Here is a 21,525-nt window from a genome sequence, read left to right on the forward strand (position 1 = left end):
GAAGCATTCAACACTAAGCCGTTCCTCCCTCAAATCGTGCACAGACACACACACACACCGCCGCGGCCGCCTCCTCCCCTCCACCACCACCGCCACCGGGCGGTCCCCCACAGCCGCCGCCACCGGAGAGACGGAGAGAGAGACAGCGGCACCGGCGCACCGGACGACGATCCCCTCCGCCGACGCCGCCCTGTGCTCCCTCCTTCGCTCCCGTTCCCGCGAGGTGGGGTGGGGTGGGCCCAGCAGCAGCGGTCGCCTCCTCCCCTCCACGCCGTCGCCAGCGCCTCCCCGCTGTCGCCGGCGCCTCCCCACCGCCGCGGCCGCCTCCTCCCCTCGACCACCGCCGCCACCGGGCGGTCCCCCACAACCGCCGCCACCGGGGGAGGGCGGTCACCCGCCGCCACCGCGGGACTGCCGCCGCCGCAGCCGCCTCCTCCCCTCCACCACCGCCGCCACCGGGCGGTCCTCCACCGCCGCCGCCACCGGTAAATGCCCTAAGCCACCATATTTTCCTTTTTTCGAGTTATGACTATATGCATTTGTGCAATCTCTTTCTTGTTTCATTTTTTCTTGTATCTTGCTACTTTTGGTTTTGATGTTTTCTCTCAGTAGGGGGGCAATCCTTCCTGCCCCCTCCAAAAAAAAGGCAGAGGAAAAGTCATTCACGTTACACTTGGTTCAAAACTAATTACAGCATATTCATATTTTGGGGCCAACAAAAAGGAAACCTTCCCATTATCAATATTCATTCTTAGTAATTAAAAAAAATTACATCTATAATTAAAAAATAAGACAAGCCTGCACTAGCAAATGTATATTATTGCAAAGCATAAAAAAAGAGAGGAAATGCCCGCCAACAATCAATATAGCAGTCAAGGTATACTTGAATTATTTGGCAAATAAACCATGTGGATAAAGTCATTTTGTGATTCCACACTTTCTGTTAGTACGCTAGAATGTAGGAAAAAAAAGGAGAAAAATGGATCTAGCATAAGACTATAGCAGAGATAGCGTACCGCATCCATCAAGCGTTCCAATGGGGTCAGCATTACTGATGCCATAGCAGTTAGATATCTCCAATTCTCCAGAAAAACTCCTGTTTTGTTTCACCAACTTTCCTTGCCTGTCATTGATTATTTTGGCCCCATTCTCACCATTGCTATGGCCAAAATCATTAGCATTTCGATGCCCAGGGTAATCAGCAGGGTGCAAAAGGGATGAAGATTGTGGAGGCAAGGAAGTAGTATCCCGAGCAGCAAGAGTGGCAAAGATGGAGCGAGATGGTAGGAGAAAGTAGAATTTTATTCCAGCAATCTCAATGAGGTCCTGAGAATTCAATTTAATAGGGACACTACCTGGGAGATAAGAGACCTCCCGAATGGTGCATCCATTTCTTCCAATGACTTTAATGGCAAAATGGTGGAGTTTAAAGTCATAGAATATACATGCATGGCAACGGGAAACTCGTTGGCTTCCGCATTCATATTTTGATAGATCAAAGTCTACAGTATAGCTTTCAGTGTTGCGCCCCAAGATGACTGAATAAGTTTGTATAAAGTACACAAAATTTTCACCCTGAAGCTTGGCAAAACTAGGCACCTTTTGACTCTGGCCAATAGATGTCACTACAGAATTTGAGGCTGCCATCTCTGGTGTTCCTGGTAGTCAAAGAAAACATTATGTGTTTACTTTCAGTTTCTTGTATGGAGTAAATAGGTTATTTGTTAAAATACAGTATGAATGGATTATATTAGCTGAATTGCATTATATGTCTATGCAGTCTCTTGCTAGACAGCTAAGGTAATGATGTTAGATGAACTAAACATTGTAAAAACATACTGATATGAGAAAAGGGTCCAAAACAACAAATTTATGCTATTAGAGAATACACTGGAGGTAACTACAGAAGTAGACTTTTTGCTTCCTTCAAATCATTCCACATAAGACATAGTGCACAGTACAAATGAAACCAATTTTCACTGTGACTTTAATATAGTTCAGTAATGTCCTTGATTTCACGAAGATACAGTTTTGGGGAACAAAAGTTCCATATTTTGTTCCAATATCTATCAGTGCTATTGATAAAAATATAAGATTATGTGTTCAATTACACTATGCTTCTTAGATCCAGACAGATACCGTGACGCTTGTATTTCCAAGTGTCTGGCCGTATGTTGCCTTATTGTGTTTTGAAGGGTAACAACTAACAGCTGACAACACTATTTTCCCCTATCATAATGTGTGGATCAACCTCTAACAAGGTAAAAGATGAATGCCTTTCAAAAAATGGCATGGCCCTAAAATTATATGTTAATATCAACTCTCTATATCAAGATTCAAAAACAGAACTGTTGAAAAAAATGATATATCAAAGTAATAATGTAAAAATACATGAAGGACCACAGTTAGCCTGTGATTTTGATTATTGATAGTGATGTCTACACAATAGCCTTGATGGTTGTGAAGCAAGGAGAGAAATAATATATACTGTACAAATCTTTTTGAACAAAAATGATGGGCTACTAGACCATATGAACAAATCTTTTTGATAGTGATGCCTGCACAATAGCCTTGATGGTTGTGAAGCAAGGACAGAAATAATATATACTGTACAAATCTTTTTGAACAAATCTTGCTAGTGATGTTTGTGGCTACAAAAAAATTGGTTCCATGTATTCCTCCATCTACAAGTGACATAGCGGCCTTTCAACCTTAGGTACAATCTCATCATCCAATCTAGCAAACATCTTCTATGTGAATCGACCAAGAACATGAATGTCTATTTATCATCTCATATGGTTTTTCTCTAGCACTACTACTCTATTGCTCTAAACTGCAATATCGTCTATATGTTAGGATGGATGACCGTCAGTGGATGTACACGGGCTATCAGAAGAGGGGTCAATACACAAATGAATGGATTGAAAAAGCCAATGATTTCATGATGAAGGCATTTGCAAATGGACGGCGACATGCCTGGTGTCCCTGTAGGAAGTGTAAGAACAAGGCAATGAAAACATATGAGGAGATGACTAAAGATCTTGTCAACAATGGATTTGTAGAGAACTATACCCGGTGGACCATGCATGGTGAACGCCATCGTGTGAGAGAAGAGGTCGTGAGACAACAGATCGAGGAGTTTGATTCTGAAGCCGGGGTGGCAGAAATGTTAAATGACCATGACATGGCTTTCGATGAAGGAAGTGTAGAGCAGGAGCCAGAGCAAACTGCAAAGGCGTTTTACGCCATGTTGGATGCGGCACAACAACCCCTTCACGGGCGCACCAATGTTTCTAAACTAGATGCCATTGCACGTCTAATGGCTGTGAAGTCCCAATTTAGCTGGAGTAGAGAATCCTTCGATCAACTATTGACAGTAGATGGCACCCTACTTCTGGATGATCACGTTCTACCAAAGAACACGTATGAGTCAAATAAAATCCTTCGTGCACTCAAGATGTCGTACGAGCAGATACATGCTTGTCCGAACTGATGCATCTTATTCAGGGGAGAACATGCTGACGATAAGTACTGTCCGAAGTGTAAGGCATCTAGGTACATTGAGTTAGAATCTAGTGATGGTCGGAAGACGCAAACAAAAGTCGGCGCAAAGATCCTGAGGTACCTTCCTTTCATACCGACCGAGGATCCAACGGCTTTTCATGAGCGAGGAATCCGCAAAACAGATGGCGTGGCACAAAACTAGACGCCGATACACTGACAAGATGATACATCCGTTCGATGGTGAATCATGGAAAAGCTTCGATCGGAAGCATACTGACAAAGCTGACGAGGCTCGTAATGTACGCATTGCACTGGCAACTGATGGGTTCAATCCTTATGGAATGGGTTCTTCACCATACACATGTTGGCCCGTATTCGTCATCCCTCTCAACCTCCCACCTGGCGTCGCCTTTCAACGGCAAAATATTTTCTTGTCACTTATAATTCCAGGACACCTGGGGGCTAATATGAGTGTGTACATGGAGCCTTTGATAGACGATTTGGTCCGTGCATGGGACGAAGGGGTAGTGACATACGACCGATTCACAAAGACAAACTTTAGAATGCATATTTGGTACCATTATTCCATGCATGACTTCCTGGCTTATGGGTTATTTTGTGGCTGGTGTGTTCACACGAAGATGCCATGCCCGATATGCAAGTCAGCTGTGGAGTTCTTTCGGTTGGAGAAGGGGGGCAAGTTTTCTTCGTTTGACAAACATCGACAATTCCTCCCTCTTGACCACCCATTCAGGAGAGACAAGAAGAACTTTCAAAAAGGTGTCACAGTGGAAGACTCTGCACCAGAAATGATGACAGGTGCCCAGGTTCTTGAGATGTTAGATGGTCTTGTGGTCGACAATGAAAAGGGGGGCTTCGTGGGATACGGAAAAGAGCATGCCTGGACACACAAGTCGTGCTTGTGGAAGCTTCCTTACTTTAAGGACCTCCTTCTTCCACATAACATTGATGTAATGCACACTGAAAAGAATTTCGCCGAGGCGGTCCTTCACACAATCATGGACTGGGAAAAGTCAAAGGACAATGTCAAGGCTAGATTGGATCAAGCAACGCTGTGCGATAGACCAAAGCTAAACATGTTGCCTCCCTTACGCGGGAAGTCATGGAAGAAGCCTAAGGCCGACTTCATCCTAACGAGGGCCCAAAAGAAAGAAGTTCTTCAATGGTTCCAATCGTTGATGTTCCCTGACGAGTATGCAGCGAATTGGAGGAGGAGTGTGAACTTAAGTACCATGCGAATCACAGGGCTCAAGAGTCATGATTACCACATATGGATTGAGCGCCTTCTTCCGGTGATGGTTCGTGGCTATTTCCCTGATCACATCTGGCGAGTGATGGCAGAGTTGAGCATGTTCTTCCGCAAGCTATGTGCTAAGGAGATATCTCGGACCGAGATTGAAGAAATGGAAAGAATGGCCCCGGTGTTGCTCTGCAAGTTGGAGAAGATCTTTCCCCCCGGCTTCTTCAATCCGATGCAACATTTGCTCTTGCACCTACCATATGAGGCAAAAATGGGGGGCCCTGTGCATGCCCGTTGGTGCTATCCAATTGAGCGATGCCTAAAGGTTCTTAGAACAAAATGCAAAAATAAATGCAAAATTGAAGCTTCCTGTGCAGAGGCATCCATTGTGGAGGAGGTGTCATACTTCACAACAAGATACTATGCTGACAACCTTCCTAACGTGCATAATCCACCCCCTCGTTACAATGCTGCCGACAATCAGTCAACCCTCAGCCTTTTTCGAGGGCAACTCGGAAGTGCAAGCGAACCTACCTTGAAGATGTTGTGCCTAGAAGAGTGCCGTTCTATCCAGCTGTATGTGTTGCGGAACCTTGAAGAGGTTGGCCCATACATTGCGTAAGTTTTACACAAACTTGTTTCTTTTCTTGTCAATATTTCGCATGCACCCATCCAACCCTCTTGTTAACGGCCGTTACAGCAAATTTGTTCTCCTCTACCATCGTCCATCACGGAGGGAACCCACCGAAGCGAAAGTTGAAACCCTTCTAAGACATGGCGCGGGAGAACGAAATCCCACTTTTATTTGTTGGTTCAAGGAGGAGGTACTGTTCAATTTCATTTGTTGTTTGTACTTAACTCTCAACTCGACAAATATATAACGAATCATCCTACTTGAACTAGCAGGCCAAAACTGACGTGTCTATGAGTGCCGAGTTGAGGCAAGTTGACAATGGATTTGAATTTAGGGTCAAGTCATTCTCTGTGTACGATGTCAATGGATATCGCTTTCACACAACTCGGCATGAGCAGAGTCGGCTGAATCGAAGAACCACAAATACCGGTGTTTTCACGCTAGGCACAGATGGGTTGGACTACTATGGAATAATTGAAGAAATATACAAACTCAAGTTTCCTGGTTGTGTACCTCTTCGTCCTGTCATATTCAAATGCCATTGGTTTGATCCCAAAGAAGTGATAAAGACCCCTGAGCTTGGGTTAGTCGAAGTTCTAAAGTCATCCGTCTTGCTAGGAGACGACGTGTACATTGTGGCCCAACAGGCCATGCAAGTTTATTATCTCTCATACCCGTGCCAAACCAAAGACCGTCTTAAGGCGTATGATGTTGTGTACAAGGTATCGCCGCATGGTAAAGTACCCGTCCCAAATGATGATGATTATAACATCGATGCAAACACATATGACGGAGAGTTCTTTCAAGAAGAAGGATTAGAAGGGAGTTTTGAGATTGTCTTAGATGTAGATCTCGCAATGGAAGTAGACAATGATACGGTCATTGTTGACGGGGATGATGGAGAGGAGGTTCACAACGCGAAGGACTTGTTATTACTTGAGCAACACCATTCAGGCAGTGTCGCTAGTGATGAGACTTTGAGAGATGATCATAATTACGTCGACAATAGCGATGATGAGATTTTTGGCCCACCTATCGATGATCTTGATGATTATTTCTAGTACATGTAAGACTGTAGTACTTATGGCAATTTTATACATGTATGATACATTTACTTATTTTGCATCTCTTTTATACATGTATGATACATTTACTTATTTTGCATCTCTTTTATACATGTATGATAGATTTACTTATTTTGCATCTCTTTTATACATGTATGATACATTTACTTTTGTATATGCGTACTGATAGTTTATTCCTATTGTTGCAGGTGATTGATGGTGGGCGGTGGAATCAGGAAGATTAGGTCGGTTATGACCTTACTGGCTAGTGGCGAGGGGTCTAGCCAGGGTGGAGGAGGAGGGCGTGCACAGACTGAGGGTGGAGGGCGTGCCCAGGGAGGAGGAGGACGATGACGACGAGGGCGTGCCCTGGGAGGTGGAGCCCAGGGTGGAGGTGGAGCCTAGGGTGGAGGAGGAGCCCAGGGTGGAGGAGGAGGATGGTGACGACGAGGGCATCGAGAGCCGACACCTCCTCCACAGGACGACGACAACGAGTTCATAGCGGCCACGGAGGAGGATGAGGAGGAGGAGGAGACCAGGGAGGAGATAGCGGAGGCGGTGTGTTGATGCAAAAGTGGATCTGCAAACACAAAGGGCTAATACCCGAATCGATATCCAAGGCGTGCCAGTCGATTTGACCTGTTAATCGACAAGGATGAAGATACGAGCACTTTGGTCCTGACAACAGCGATACGCCCGGAAGTCACGGCCAAGAGGTACTCACGCAGAACTCGAGGATCGCCGAAGGTCGCACTGAAGCGATGTAGCTCGTCGAATCAATGAGAACTCGTAAAAAGGAAAAATAATGCAAATTGACGAAGTCGCCGAAAAGTAAGTAGATGCAAATAGGAATAAAAATTGGTTTTGATATTGATTGATATATCCATTACATTGCCCCTCACTCCATATTTATACCCTGATCTAAAGAGACACAACCAAACACAACTAGGACATCAAATCCATACCTAAGGAAATACATGACTCTTACATGAATCATACTCTAATGAATATAGAAAAGGAAATCAACTCCTATTTATTTCCCTGTCCGCCTCAATTACGATGGAAATCTCACCGACCTCCCTTCCATCAGCATCCTTCCTATTTCATCGGCAGTAGTCTTCAAGCCTCCCTTCATCGGCATCGACAATAACCTCCAACCTCATCAGCAATGCCCGAGTCTAAATCAACCTTTCCATCGACCACCACCAGCTATCGGCAACCATCTTTACAAGCTAGCTTTCATCGGCTACCAGAGTATACAGTAACTTTCCCCTTGCCGATTAGTCCACTTCGATCATTTTGACACGTGCAAAAAAACGGTGTCAACACATGCCCCCCAATCTCGGAATATAAAACCATTAATGCTCCGAAATTTACTCCAGATAACGCTTGCCTTCGCCCAATTACCGTAACTCATTCTCCAAGTCAAAACTTGATCTGTTATCAAATCCAATCAAATCTAATCCTGATTCTCGCACTTCAGTAAATATCGCACAATCACCAACCACTCTTGCCTTGATTATGGTTAAGATACCGAAACAATAACCCATCGGCAAGATCCTAACATGATAATGCTGTCATTTTCAGAATTAAAATATCCTGTACCGATATCTCTTCCAAGTCATGATTACTTGCCATCAACCCATCTGTACAATCCCCTGATTATCGTGCGATCAGTTACCATATCCATCTGAACCACTTCGACCTACATGCGCGCGGTATAGAGATAAGTCCAAAATACCCTTACTCCAAGCGGCTTATAAATAGATTCCTCCGGAACACTCGTCTTCTACCCTCAGACTCCAATATTTGACATTTTCTCTTTCCGGCGGCGACTTCGACGAACAACTGCGCGACCTCAACCAACAAGAATTCTTCTCCAGCGTTAACCTCAAGTCTCCGGCTCGTGCCCCCATCTTCCTCAAGATAATGGCAATCAACTTCGACGTCCCTACGGTTCGTTCCACTTCCATTACCTTTTACTTTAATTCCCCTAGTTTTTGCAAATCCATACAGTTGGTGATTTTCCTTTCTTTTGTTCTCCGGATCCTTTAAACTTAGGAACTGCGCAACAAATTAGTTATTCCAACCGATCAGCCGCATGTCCAATGTCTAGGACCAATGGGCAACCCAGATCCAACCAATCTGATTAATGCAGAGGTTAACAGAATCCCCTTTAGAGCCCAAAATTTCTCTCTGAATTTATGGAAAGACACATTCCGATCTTGGCCCAAAACCACCAAAGGGTGGAAAGATTGGTATTTGAGGGTTAATAGATCGATGCAAGTATACTGGGCAGAACGGAAGTTAGACCAATGCATTAGGCTATCTATTGCCGATATGCAGAAGAATGAATCAATGATGACTGCAGCTGCTTACTTCTGGTCAGACACAACAAACACCTTTATGTTTGGACATGGCCCAGCTACTCCCACACTTGCCGATGTATACATGCTCACTGGTTTGGATATTTCAACTGCCGATGAAGGCTCTATTTATGGCAGAAAATCTGAATATAGGGTGAATACCCGCAACATCGGCGGTTGGACGGGATACATCCAAGAATGCCAGAAGACTGGGACAGTTAATCAGAGGGAACATGCCACATTCTTGAATATGTGGTTAGAAAAATTCATCTTCTGTGGCCGATCAGTAGGACCAACTAACGCTTTCCTCCCTGCTGCTGAACTCCTGGCCAATGGCGTAAGATTCCCTCTTGGCCGATACCTTCTGAGCTCCACTTATCATCTTCTTCATCAAGTGTCTCAGAAACTTCTGCTTGGTGAACCCATCGGCAACTTAGGAGGCCCATGGTGGTTCATCAACATGTGGCTGAATACCCATATGCACAAATGGTTGCAATGGGACTTCTTTGCCCAACAATTTCCACGAGAAATTACTGAAGACCATGTGCTTGGGGACGAGGAATCGGCAACACGCTCACCTCTCAATTTTGGTGAAGCCATAATTGTCCTCCCTGGAACAGAAGCCAATGAAGACCAGATCGGCAGATTCTTCCAAAGCTTCTACAATGGTCTTTCTCGTGATCATAGGGCCTGGGTGCCTTATATTGACGAAGAAAACAGATTCCCCCTTCTTTTCAATTTTGCCGATGACACTCTGAATCAAGATAACGAGCTCATGATGGCTATCATTACTCCCAGGGCAATTCCAGTAAACACATTCGATAGCGGGAAAAACACCAATATCACATATGAGTTTTACAACCCATCGGCAGTATCCCGTCAATTGGCTTTTGGGCAACTGCCAATCAAACTTTGTTTTGCCGATGTGATCAAACCCAGGGAAACAATCACCTTCGGAACAGATTGGAACAAGGTAGTACAACTCTCCCCCGATGCCGATACTACAGATGTTGATATATCCACCTGGACGACAGTATCTTTCATCACCGAGTCATATAAGCAATGGTGGCGAGAGTGGAGGGAACAACTGTTTGCAACCTCTGTTCACACATATCGGCACATGATCGACCCTGAATACGCCATTCCCGATGACGCAGTAAGTTACTTTTAGCTCCCTTCCGCTTTTTCCTTTCATATATCGGTAACTAACTCTCTCATGACAGGTTAACAACCCAGCACCAACTATGAGCAAAAGTGGGAAACCCTTCGATCTTTGGCCTGTTTCCTCGATATCACTGATCGGCTACAACGCTCCCACCTTAGCCGCTTTGACTCACCAGAAGATCCGTACCAAGACCATCACCTCCAAGTCCAAATTGGCTACAACCAGGGCCACTCCATCGGCTGCTGCTACAACCTTGGTCAAGGCATTCAAGGTAACAACCTTGTTTATTTCTACTTATGCCGATCACAAACGGTATTAACATTAATCATCAGGGGGTAAGAGCTGCTGCTGGATCGTCATCGGCAATCCTTCCGATATCAAGCACCACTTCTTTTGATGAACCTTCAGAGGTAGCTTCTTGACTTTACATTTTATCTGTTAAATATCATACCTTACATTTGTTTTGCAGCAACAATTGGGTACATCGGCAAGCGTACCAGATGTCCAAGCTTCACAACCAACAAGTGCCGATGCCCCCCAGCCAATCGTTGCCAATGCCCAAGCAAAGCGCAAAGCTTTAACAGATGCTGAGGCACAACCAAAACGACAAAGGTCCATGCCGATCCCTACATCTGTCCCAATGTCATCGGTCATCATACCTCAAGAGCCAATCACCGATGAAGTCACAGAGGATATCCCATCGGTAAGCTCAGCCGATCCCCCACACGGCAAACTCCAGGTTGCTTCGTCCAGTCAAGCATAGGAAATCGCCTTGAAACAGGTAAACCGATTAACCTAGCTGATTTACAATACTCATACTTATCCTTAACTGACCTCCTTTTCTTTTCCTCAGGAACAAGACTCCCCAAACAGCCTATTCTCCTTTGCTATTGACGTCTCTGACGATGATGGAGAGGAAACAAGTTCTTCCCTTGCACTGGGAACAATATCGGCAGAAACTAAGTCCAAGTTGGAAACTCTCCTGAACTTGCTACAGCAGGATACCACCCAACTGGTAGATGACTCGGACCCCGCAAAGGCAATTTTCAAAACAATCCGTGGCCAGGTCCCTGCTGATGTTGAAGAAGTACTCTTCCCAGCAGCCCATTTAGAAAGCCGTCAACTACAATATCAACGGGCTGCTCAACGTATTGCCGATAGAGCAGCTCAGGCTCATCTCAAAGAAGAGATGCTACAACTGAAACAAATTGCCGATGAGAAGCACAAGGGCATCGGCAACTTGCAGACTTCGGGTGATGAACTTAAGCAGAAAATCTTGGATTTATCGGCAAAGAAGATGGCTCTATTAGCTGAATTGAAAGAAATCGATGCAGCCTTAACTCATGCTCAACAAGAAGAAAGCCAGCTACCCAATGCTATCAAAGCCCTTCAGCAAGAAAGAGATATCCAGGCTCACAAAGCTTTGGCCATGAAGAAAAAACTCAAGCCTGTGGAGGGTGCTGCCGATGACGACATCAAAGAAATGGAGGAAGCTGACCAAATTCGCTTGCGTGCGATATTAGCTATCCAATCCTTGTTGAACTTGTAATCTTGTTTATTGTATCGGCACTTTATGAGACATTGACACCCTTGCATAATTCTAGCCGATAGGACTGTTATTGGCACCTATACTTTTATGCATCCATCCAGATACTAGGGTAATATTTCTTTAAATATTTTCCATTTAATGCTCTGGGAAACACAACCCCTTCGAGGGTTTCTAGAATATATGCGTTACCAGGAACAGACTGATTTATCCAATATGGACCTTCCCAATTAGGAGACCACTTTCCAAATTTTGAACTTTTAGTCCCAATCGGTAAAATCAATTTCCAGACCAGATCTCCATCGGCAAACTCCTTTACCTTCACCTTCTTGTCATACCATCTGGCTACTCTTTTCTTATTTTCTTCGATGCTAACTAAAGCCCTTAACCGATGACCCGCCACATCTTCCAACTCATCCTTCATAAGAGTATTATAATCATCGGCTGTCAGCTGATCTTGAGAACGTATTCGCTTAGAGCCAACTTTGATTTCCCAAGGCAATACTGCATCGTGTCCATATACTAACTGATAAGGCGTTACTTTGGTTGCACCATGACATGACATCCGATATGACCACAAGGCTTCATTTAATACTGTATGCCACCTCCTAGGATTTTCTTCAATTTTGCGCTTAATGAGTTTGATGATCCCTTTGTTAGAAGCCTCAGCTTGACCATTAGCTTGAGCATAATATGGAGAAGAATTTAAAACTTTAATTCCCATACCTACAGCAAACTCATCAAATTCTCCTGATGTAAACATAGTGCCCTGATCGGTAGTGATAGTCTGAGGAATACCAAATCGGTAAACAATATGCTCTTTCACAAAATCAATCATATTAACCGATGTCACCTTTTTTTAAAGGAACTGCCTCAACCCATTTTGTGAAATAATCGGTAGCAACCAGAATAAATTTATGTCCTTTACTCGATGGCGGATAAATCTGACCAATGAGATCAATAGCCCATCCCCGGAACGGCCACGGTTTGATTATAGGGTTCATAGCCGATGCAGGCGCTCTTTGAATATTACCAAACTTTTGACATCCCTGACATCCTTTAAAATATTTAAAACAATCTTCAAGAATAGTCGGCCAATAGTATCCATTCCTTCTGATCATCCACTTCATCTTGAAAGCCGATTGATGCGCACCACACACTGCTTCATGAATTTCACCCATCAAAGTTTTCGATTCATCACTGCCAACACATCTGAGTAAAACTCCATCTATAGTTCGATAATATAATTCGTCATCGAGGAGCACATACTTGGTAGCTTGGAACCTTATACGTCTTTCAACCTTTTTATATGGATCCTTTAAATAATCGACAATCTCCCTTCTCCAGTCATCGGTATTAACTGCCGATGTTAGCACTTCTTGAATAGGCTGATACCCTGAAGCATGCTGAGCTAGTCGATTAGCTTCCTCATTATGCAATCGAGAGATATGTTCAAGACGAAAATCTCTAAATCCTTTCAACAATTGCAAACCTTTTTCATAATACGAAATCAAAGCTTCACCTCGGCATTCATAAAGTCCAGCTAATTGATTTATAACTAGCATAGAATCACCAAAGATTTTTACAGCATCGGCACGTATCTCCTTCAGTAATTCTAACCCTTTTACCAAGGCTTGGTATTCAGCCTGATTGTTCGTCGACGTAGCAACAATCGGCAATGAAAACTCATACTTCCTTCCTTGAGGTGAAATTAACACAATGCCGATACCTGCTCCTCCACCACATGTGGACCCATCGAAGAAAAGTGTCCAGGGAGCAACCTCCAGAGAGTCCACCGTATCACAATGCTGAGTGACAAAATCAGCCATCACTTGCCCTTTAACTGCCTTAGTTGATTCGTAACGTAGTTCAAATTCTGATAATGCTAAAATCCACTTGCCGATTCTACCACTTAATATTGGCATCGACAGCATATACTTGACTACATCGTCTTTGCATATGACCGTACATTCGGCAGATAACAAATAATGCCTTAATTTGACACAAGAAAAGTATAAACACAGACATAATTTTTCGATGGCCGAATACCTCGTCTCAGCATCCATTAATCTTCTACTCAAATAATAAATAACACGTTCTTTCCCTTCAAATTCTTGAATAAGAGCTGAACCGATAACTGTATCATCAGTTGACAAATATAACCTGAAAGGCTTCCCGTGTTGAGGTAGAACTAGCACTGGAGGATTTGTTAAATATTTCTTAATTTCATCGAGGGCTAGCTGCTGCTCAGCTCCCTATACAAATTCCTGATCGGCTTTCAATTTAAGTAATGGACTGAAAGCCTTGATCTTACCCGACAGATTAGATATGAATCTTCTAATGAAATTAATCTTACCGATCAACGATTGCAATTCAGTCTTACTGGTAGGAGCAACCACCTTGTTAATTGCATCAATAGACTTCCTACTGATTTCGATGCCCCGCTGATGCACCATAAAACCCAAGAATTGACCTGCCGATACACCAAATGCACATTTATTAGGATTCATCTTCAATCCATGCTTCCTTGTGCACTCCAGTATCTTTCGTAGATCGGCTAGATGTTTTGTGATATCTCCAGACTTAATCACCACATCATCAATGTAGTTTCCACTAATGTGCCGATGTATTCATGAAAAATAAAGTTCATAGCTCTTTGACAAGTAGCACCGGCATTTTTCAAGCCAAACGTCATGACTACCCACTCAAACAACCCTACATGACCTAGACATCTGAAAGCAGTCTTGGAAATATCTTCTTCAGCCATGAATATTTGATTGTAGCCTGCATTACCATCCATAAAGCTGATAATTTGATGTCCGGCTGCAGCATCAATCAACAAATCAGCAATCGGCATTGGATAGCCATCCATCGGTGTGGCTTTGTTGAGATTCCTAAAATCAATACAAACACGAAGTTTTCCATTTTTCTTATAAACAGGAACCACATTAGAGATCCACTCTGCATATCGACACTGCCGAATAAACTTTGCCTCAATTAACTTAGTTATTTCGGCCTTAATATCAGGAAGTATATTAGGGTTGCATCGGCGCGCTGGCTGCTGATGTGGCCGAAATCCAGATTTGATAGGTAACCGATGTTCAACTACCGATCGGTCTAATCCAGGCATCTCAGTATAATCCCAAGCAAAACAATCTTTATATTCTTTTAACACATCAATTATTTGCTGCTTACACTTGGAATCTAACTTAGCACTAATAAAAGTAGGTCTTAGCCTATCGCCATCACCGATATCTACTTCTACTAAATCATCTGCCGATGTGAACCCTTGACCTAATTTTCCATCATCAGCAAACCTATCCATTAAAATTCTTCTTCAGAACCGACTGCTTGGATCGGTGGAATTTCATAATCAGCAACTCTAAGGAACTCTTTTTCCCAAGCTTCTCCTGATATGCATTTAGTTCGCTCATAAGTATCTGATTCTGCCGATGCGATGATATAAGAAGAATCACCAGGGACAACCTCAATCTTATCCCCAATCCACTGTACGAGGCATTGATGCATCGTAGAAGGAACACAACAATTAGCATGAATCCAATCCCTCCCTAAAAGCAGATTATATGCACCCTTGCCATTAATAACAAAGAACGTCGTCGGCAAGGTTTTGCTGCCGATGGTCAATTCAACGCATACTGCCCCTTTAGCCGGTGACACATTGCCTTCAAAATCTTTCAGCATCATATCGGTTTTGGTCAAGTCTTGATCTCCCTTACCAAGTTTCCGATACATCACATAAGGCATAATATTAATCGCAGCCCCTCCATCAATAAGTACCTTAGACACAGGCTGCCCATCAACTCTGCCCTTCACAAACAAAGCCTTAAGATGCTGTCTCTCGTCATCGGTAGGTTTCTCAAAAACAGCCATCATCGGATCTAGTGTCAACTGAGCTACTTGATCAGAGAGAACAACTTCTTCCTCATTATCAGATAGTGCCAAAAACTCTATCGGCAACATGAATACCATATTAACATCTGCCGATGGACCCTTATTTTTGTATTTCACCTGCCACTGCTGATGACCAGACCTCTCATTGGAGGAATTTTCCTCTTGGTATAAATCCTCCTGACGCTCACGTTGCATCCTCCTTCTCTGCGTCTTTGTCAGACCCTCCGGGCACCATCGAGGAAACTTGGTTTTCCACACTGGTTGATAACAGGTCCTAGTTGATTCTACATGGCGTATATTAGGGTCCCTGTAGAATATTTCCTCATCGGGAACTCTTGCGTTTGCCATCTCCTCAAGCTCCTCTTGATTCCTTGGAAAATATCCAGCGCGTTTACCAAGCCTCTCATGTACACTAAGTCTGCCCCCCAGCCGATCATGCACTGATGCTCTGCCTCTGATCGGCTCATTGATAGATAAACCCTGATTACCAGGTTGAAACCTCCTTTCTGACCGATTGACCCCGTAATAACCATTGCACTCAGGGCAATTTTCAACAGTTGGTAATTTAATACCTTCTTCCCAGCAATGGATAAAAAACGGGCACCTCCAATGATGTTTATGCCGATGCCATTCTTCCCGACGTCTCTCTTCTTGCTGTTGTCGATATCGGTCATTTCGCTGACGCCAACTCTCCTGCTGCCTTCGATGAGTAATCACAATGCCAGGTCGAGGAGGATTTTTGGAACTACCGCTTTCCCCCAGCAAGCCCTTTCTTTTTGCATCATCGGTAGATATCCGATGTTGGGGATCTACTGACGCGTTTTTCTCAGCAGCCTCTGACGTCAGTACTTTAGTCTTCCCTTTAGCCTCCAACATATTTGCTGGAAAAGGGTGTTGATCAATTTTCATCGGCTTCTGGGCCTTGGAAGTACCAAACTTAATTCTCCCAGATTCAATAGCCGATTGTAACTGTTGCCTGAACACCTTGCACTCATTTGTACTGTGTGAAGTTGCATTATGCCATTTGCAGTACAAGATCTTCTTCAACTCTTCTGCCGATGGGATCACATGATTAGGTGACAACTTAATTTGGCCCTTTTGAAGCAGAAGATCAAATATTTTGTCGGCCTTGGTGATATCAAAGGTAAACTTTTCTGGCTCTTTTTGACCAAAGGGACAAGATATCGGCTTTTTATTCTTAACCCACTTAGCTAAGCCGATAACTGGTTCTTCATCAGACTCAGAATCTCCTACTTCTTCAACAAATGATACCTTTTTACTCCAATTCTTTTTAGGTTCAAAAACCCTAGTATCTTGATCAGAGATCCTTTGCACAAGATGACTGAGACTTTCAAACTCCTGAGAAGCATATTTGTCTTTAAGATGTGGCAATAACCCTTGGAAAGCCAGATCGGCAAGCTGCCGATCATCCAGCACCAGACTGTAGCACTTATTTTTTACATCTCGTAGCCTTTGCACAAAGCTCTCTATCGATTCATCATTGCGTTGTCTCAATTTTACTAAATCGGTAAGCTTCTTTTCATGAATTCCAGCAAAGAAATACTTATAAAATTGTTTTTCTAGATCAGCCCTGGTAATAATAGAATTTGGTGGTAATGAAATGAACCACGTAAATGCCGATCCAGACAAAGATGATGAAAATAATCGAACTCTTAATTCATCTCTGCCAGCTGCCTCTCCACATTGAATAATGAAGCAATTGACGTGTTCTATTGTTGATGTGTCATCTTGCCCAGAGAATTTAGTGAAATCTGGTACCTTGTACCGATTTGGGAGAGGAATTAAATCATATGCAGGAGGATATGGAGTCCGATAAGAATAAGTATTGACCTTGGGCTTTATCCCAAACTGATCCTTCATAATTTCTGTTATCCTATCGGCCCAAAAAGCATCAGCCTCCTGATGACGAACTGGCTGAATTTCTACAGGAAGTGCCTGCTGATATCCCTCCACATATCTTTGTGGCCCACGATCTCCAGCAATCGGCATATTCGCTGTTACTTGTGGTCCATTAACCTGTTGGAAAGGATTCATCGGCTGTGCTGCCGATGCTTGATTCTGGACACCAGCTTGCATATAACCTTGTTGAATCCCTGCAATCTGTTGATTTTGCTGAACTGTATGTTGAACAGGTAACTGTCCTGACCAACCATTACTAGAACTCATCGGTATAAAACTTGCCGATGGCTGGTAATTTGCTGACATTGTTGGACAATTATAACCAGCTTGAGGCATGAACTGAACCCCAGTTTGACTCATAACAGGGGCTTTCTGCTGCATCGGCAGTAAGCTTGCCGATGGATTTGAACTGGGCGTTTGAACCAAAGGCATCTGGAAACCCCCTGGAGTTGGTTGCACAGTAGTTGCTGTGGCATATTGAGGCACTTGGGCCATCGGCGAAACAGCCGATGGTATAGGAGCTTTTCCTACTGCGTCAAATGCTTGAGGTAACCTAGGATTGAAAGTAGATGACTCCGGAGGCATACCATATCCCCACCAATTAGTAGGAATCTGGCTATTCTGAGACACAGGGCCTGACATAGCTGATGCCGCTAGATCTGTATTAAGCTAAACTTGTCCTACCGAATCTGATCGTATCGGTGTAGATTGAATATTAGGTAAGCCTGTTGATACTGGAGGAGAAGTAACTTCTGTACCCACAACGGCCGAGGGAGCCGATGGAGTATTAACAGATACCGGCTCTGGTTGGTGATAGGCAGGCCCGACATAATGCGGTGCCGTTTGTCCTTCTTTGAGAGTTCGAACCACAGCATTATGAACAGTATTGGGCAACACATTGGAATGATTAATTAAAGCATGATTTACTGTAGAATTAACCATCTCTTGAAGTTTACCAGGATTGGAGTCAAAGGTAACCTGCCGAGGCAACGGCAAATCTTGCTTCTGGATGACTTGTCCACTCTTGTTCAGGCTAAACGATTTCAGACAAAGCTGCCTGTATTCTTCTACAGCCTTTTCCATAGCCTGCCTCTGCTCTTCCTTAAGATCTTCTTCTGATACCGCGATAATGTTCCCCGCATCGATCTCGGAATTGAACATACTGATCGGATTGATTGGTCCCACCAGGCGTGCCAAAAGATGTGTTGATGCAAAAGTGGATCTGCAAACACAAAGGGCTAATACCCGAATCGATATCCAAGGCGTGCCAGCCGATTTGACCTGTTAATCGACAAGGATGAAGATACGAGCACTTTGGTCCTGACAACAGCGATACGCCCGGAAGTCACGGCCAAGAGGTACTCACACGGAACTCGAGGATCGCCGAAGGTCGCACTGAAGCGATGCAGCTCATCGAATCAATGAGAACTCGTAAAAAGGAAAAATAATGCAAATTGACGAAGTCGCCGAAAAGTAAGTAGATGCAAATAGGAATAAAAATTGGTTTTGATATTGATTGATATATCCATTACATTGCCCCTCACTCCATATTTATACCCTAATCTAAAGAGACACAACCAAACACAACTAGGACACCAAATCCATACCTAAGGAAATACATGACTCTTACATGAATCATACTCTAATGAATACAGAAAAGGAAATCAACTCCTACTTATTTCCTTGTCTGCCTTAATTACGATGGAAATCTCACCGACCTCCCTTCCATCGGCATCCTTCCTATTTCATCGGCAGTAGTCTTCAAGCCTCCCTTCATCGGCATCGACAATAACCTCCAACCTCATCGACAATGCCCGAGTCTAAATCAACCTTTCCATAGACCACCACCAGCTATCGGCAACCATCTTTACAAGCTAGCTTTCATCGGCTACCAGAGTATACAGTAACTTTCCCCTTGCCGATTAGTCCACTTCGATCATTTTGACACGTGCAGGCACGGAGGGAGGATGAGGCCGAGCGGGCTGAGCGCGAGGAGGATGCCGACTTGCTGGCAGAGGAAAATGGGGTGCCTACGGTTTGGCTGCGAGGGTCATCGCGCCTCCTAGACTTACCCATACAGAGACGGCTAGTGATTCGACCCTCCAGAACTAAGTAAGTAATTTTTGCATGTTAACACTACTTCACAGGTTTTTAAGTTATAACAGAAACTAATATTCAATCTCAATAACTTTGTGCAGGGATTGGAAAATGGTGATCCCAGGGAGTCACTCGTGCCGAGTAAACGGTATCCTGGGTCTTCTGTGGAGGGCAAACTACCCTGGGATGGTGAGGATCGATGGTGTTGTGCAGCCCACCATGAAGTGGTCCCACTGGCATGCCGCCAACGATCAGACTGATCGAGCTGGCAGGTGTTATAACAGCAAGGCCGACTGGGTGATGAAAGAGCTATGGGTACGTGTTCATCGCACTATGCTGATAATAACATCACATTAATTGTATATTACTGACTGTATTTGCTTGTAGGATTACTACACCTTGGCGGAGGGAGTACGTAGGGAGGACGCGGATGACGTGGTGAACAGAGTCTGTGTTCACCGAGTGCAGGACCTCTTCTACGAGACAAAGCTCCTGTGCAGAAGAATTTACCATGACCACAGAGGACACAGAGTCACCAGAGCGCAGGCAGTGCACCTGCCCCTGACTAAGGAGCAATACTTGACTGTAAACATGAGATTACATCGTCTGCGATTAATTGCACTGAAATTGATTTATGATTTGTCATGTGCTCGTGTATGTGCAGGTGCCTCCTGCTTGGTGTGCGGGGATGGACAACTGCTAGGAGGCCATTGTGGACAAGTGGTTGAGTGAGGAGTACGAGCAATATCACGCCGTACGCTCATGTTGCCGTGCGATGATGCAGGGTTCCTCGCACAAACAAGGCCCCACTACCCTCAAGGAATATGCAGCCAGATATGTACGTGGATTTCATTTCGTTGTTGCTATGCTAACTTCTGAATGCGTAATATCTTATTGTTGTGCTTCTTCCTGAAGACGCGGTTCCACCCCGGCCAGGAGTGCGCCTCGTTCAAGGCATATGCCTTGGCACACAAGGGCAAGGCAAAGGACCCCAACCTCGTCTACAACGCGGAGGACCCGCCCGAGGCATACAGCAACCCGAGCGTGCACAGGCGCCTCAGCGAGTACACGGCGATGGCGAGAGAGATCCATGGGTCAGAATTTGATCCGAGCACCGCTGACCTTGAGGGTGACATCGTCATGAGGTTGGGACCAGGTAAGCCACACGGACGGTACTATATGGGCAACAGCACCATAGACACGGCCAACACTCAGACACTCGCCCAGATTAGAGCCCGGAGCATGAGTTCGAGTCCGGCCATACACCCATGCTCACAGCCCCAGGTGGTAGCACTCCAGGTTAGTTCTGTTGCATTCGTTGTCCATTCATTTTCTACTCGTTCTTTATTTGCATTCTAACTATGTGATAAATAATTGTAGGCCCAGATTGAAGCCCTGCAGGAGTCATAGCAGGCCTCACAGAGCCAGCTTCAGGCCCTCGAGCTGTCGCACCAGGCCGAGTTGGCACAGGAGAGGGCGCGAGTGCAGGCCTAGCTTGAGGCCTTCCAGCAGGCGAACAAGGACTGGTACGAGTACATGGCCCGTTTTTCTCAGAGCATGGGCCAGCCTCCACCGCCTCCGCCGCCGCCGATGATACCGTTGGTGCCTCCACCTCCGCGCGACGGCACTCCTGTGAGTCACTTAGATGCACTCTTCACTTTCGTGTCATATAGAGCTACCTTCGACTTATACCTTAGTTTGACCTATCATAGCTTAGACCTTAGAATTTGCTTTGATCCAGATAACTCACATGTGCAATCTCATTCTAGGGACCTTCTACAGCTGGATCGAACAATGATATGCAGGGTGATCAAGACCTGGACTTGACTCCATTTCTCCGTAGGCCTCCGACCATGTGACAGGCCATCCGACCTTGTTTGATGGGTTTGTATGTTGAACTGTGGACTTGGTTGAACTTTGTGGACTTTGGACATATGTTGATGGTGTTTGTGGACTTTGCATGGTGCTTGTCGACATATTTGGTTATTGTGAGTGGATGTGACATTTGTGGACATATATGTGATATATATTGCCTATCTGTCATGTTATTATAATT

At 44.5% G+C, this 21,525-nt stretch overlaps 1 protein-coding gene across 1 annotated transcript; it reads right to left on the reverse strand.

Annotated features, from left to right (window-relative positions):
• Window positions 1-390: 390 nt before the first annotated feature.
• On the reverse strand, window positions 391-1,647 carry LOC136510181 (FHA domain-containing protein FHA1-like). Its single transcript, XM_066504728.1, has 2 exons — window positions 1,017-1,647; window positions 391-494 (listed from the first exon to the last, which is right to left on the reverse strand). Exons 1-2 carry the CDS (start codon window positions 1,645-1,647, stop codon window positions 391-393), a joined length of 735 nt encoding a protein of 244 aa, XP_066360825.1.
• Between the last annotated feature and the right edge of the window lie 19,878 nt (window positions 1,648-21,525).

Source organism: Miscanthus floridulus, chromosome 16 (assembly GCF_019320115.1).
Source record: "Miscanthus floridulus cultivar M001 chromosome 16, ASM1932011v1, whole genome shotgun sequence".
NCBI lineage: Eukaryota > Viridiplantae > Streptophyta > Magnoliopsida > Poales > Poaceae > Miscanthus > Miscanthus floridulus.

Coding starts and splice junctions, on each gene's coding strand:
- LOC136510181 (XM_066504728.1), bottom strand. CDS start 1,647: ATGGCAGCCTCAAATTCTGTAGTGACATCTATTGGCCAGAGTCAAAAG. Junction 495..1,016: donor TGGAACGCTTGATGGATGCG/GTACGCTATCTC, acceptor ATGGTGGCTTAG/GGCATTTACCGGTGGCGGCG.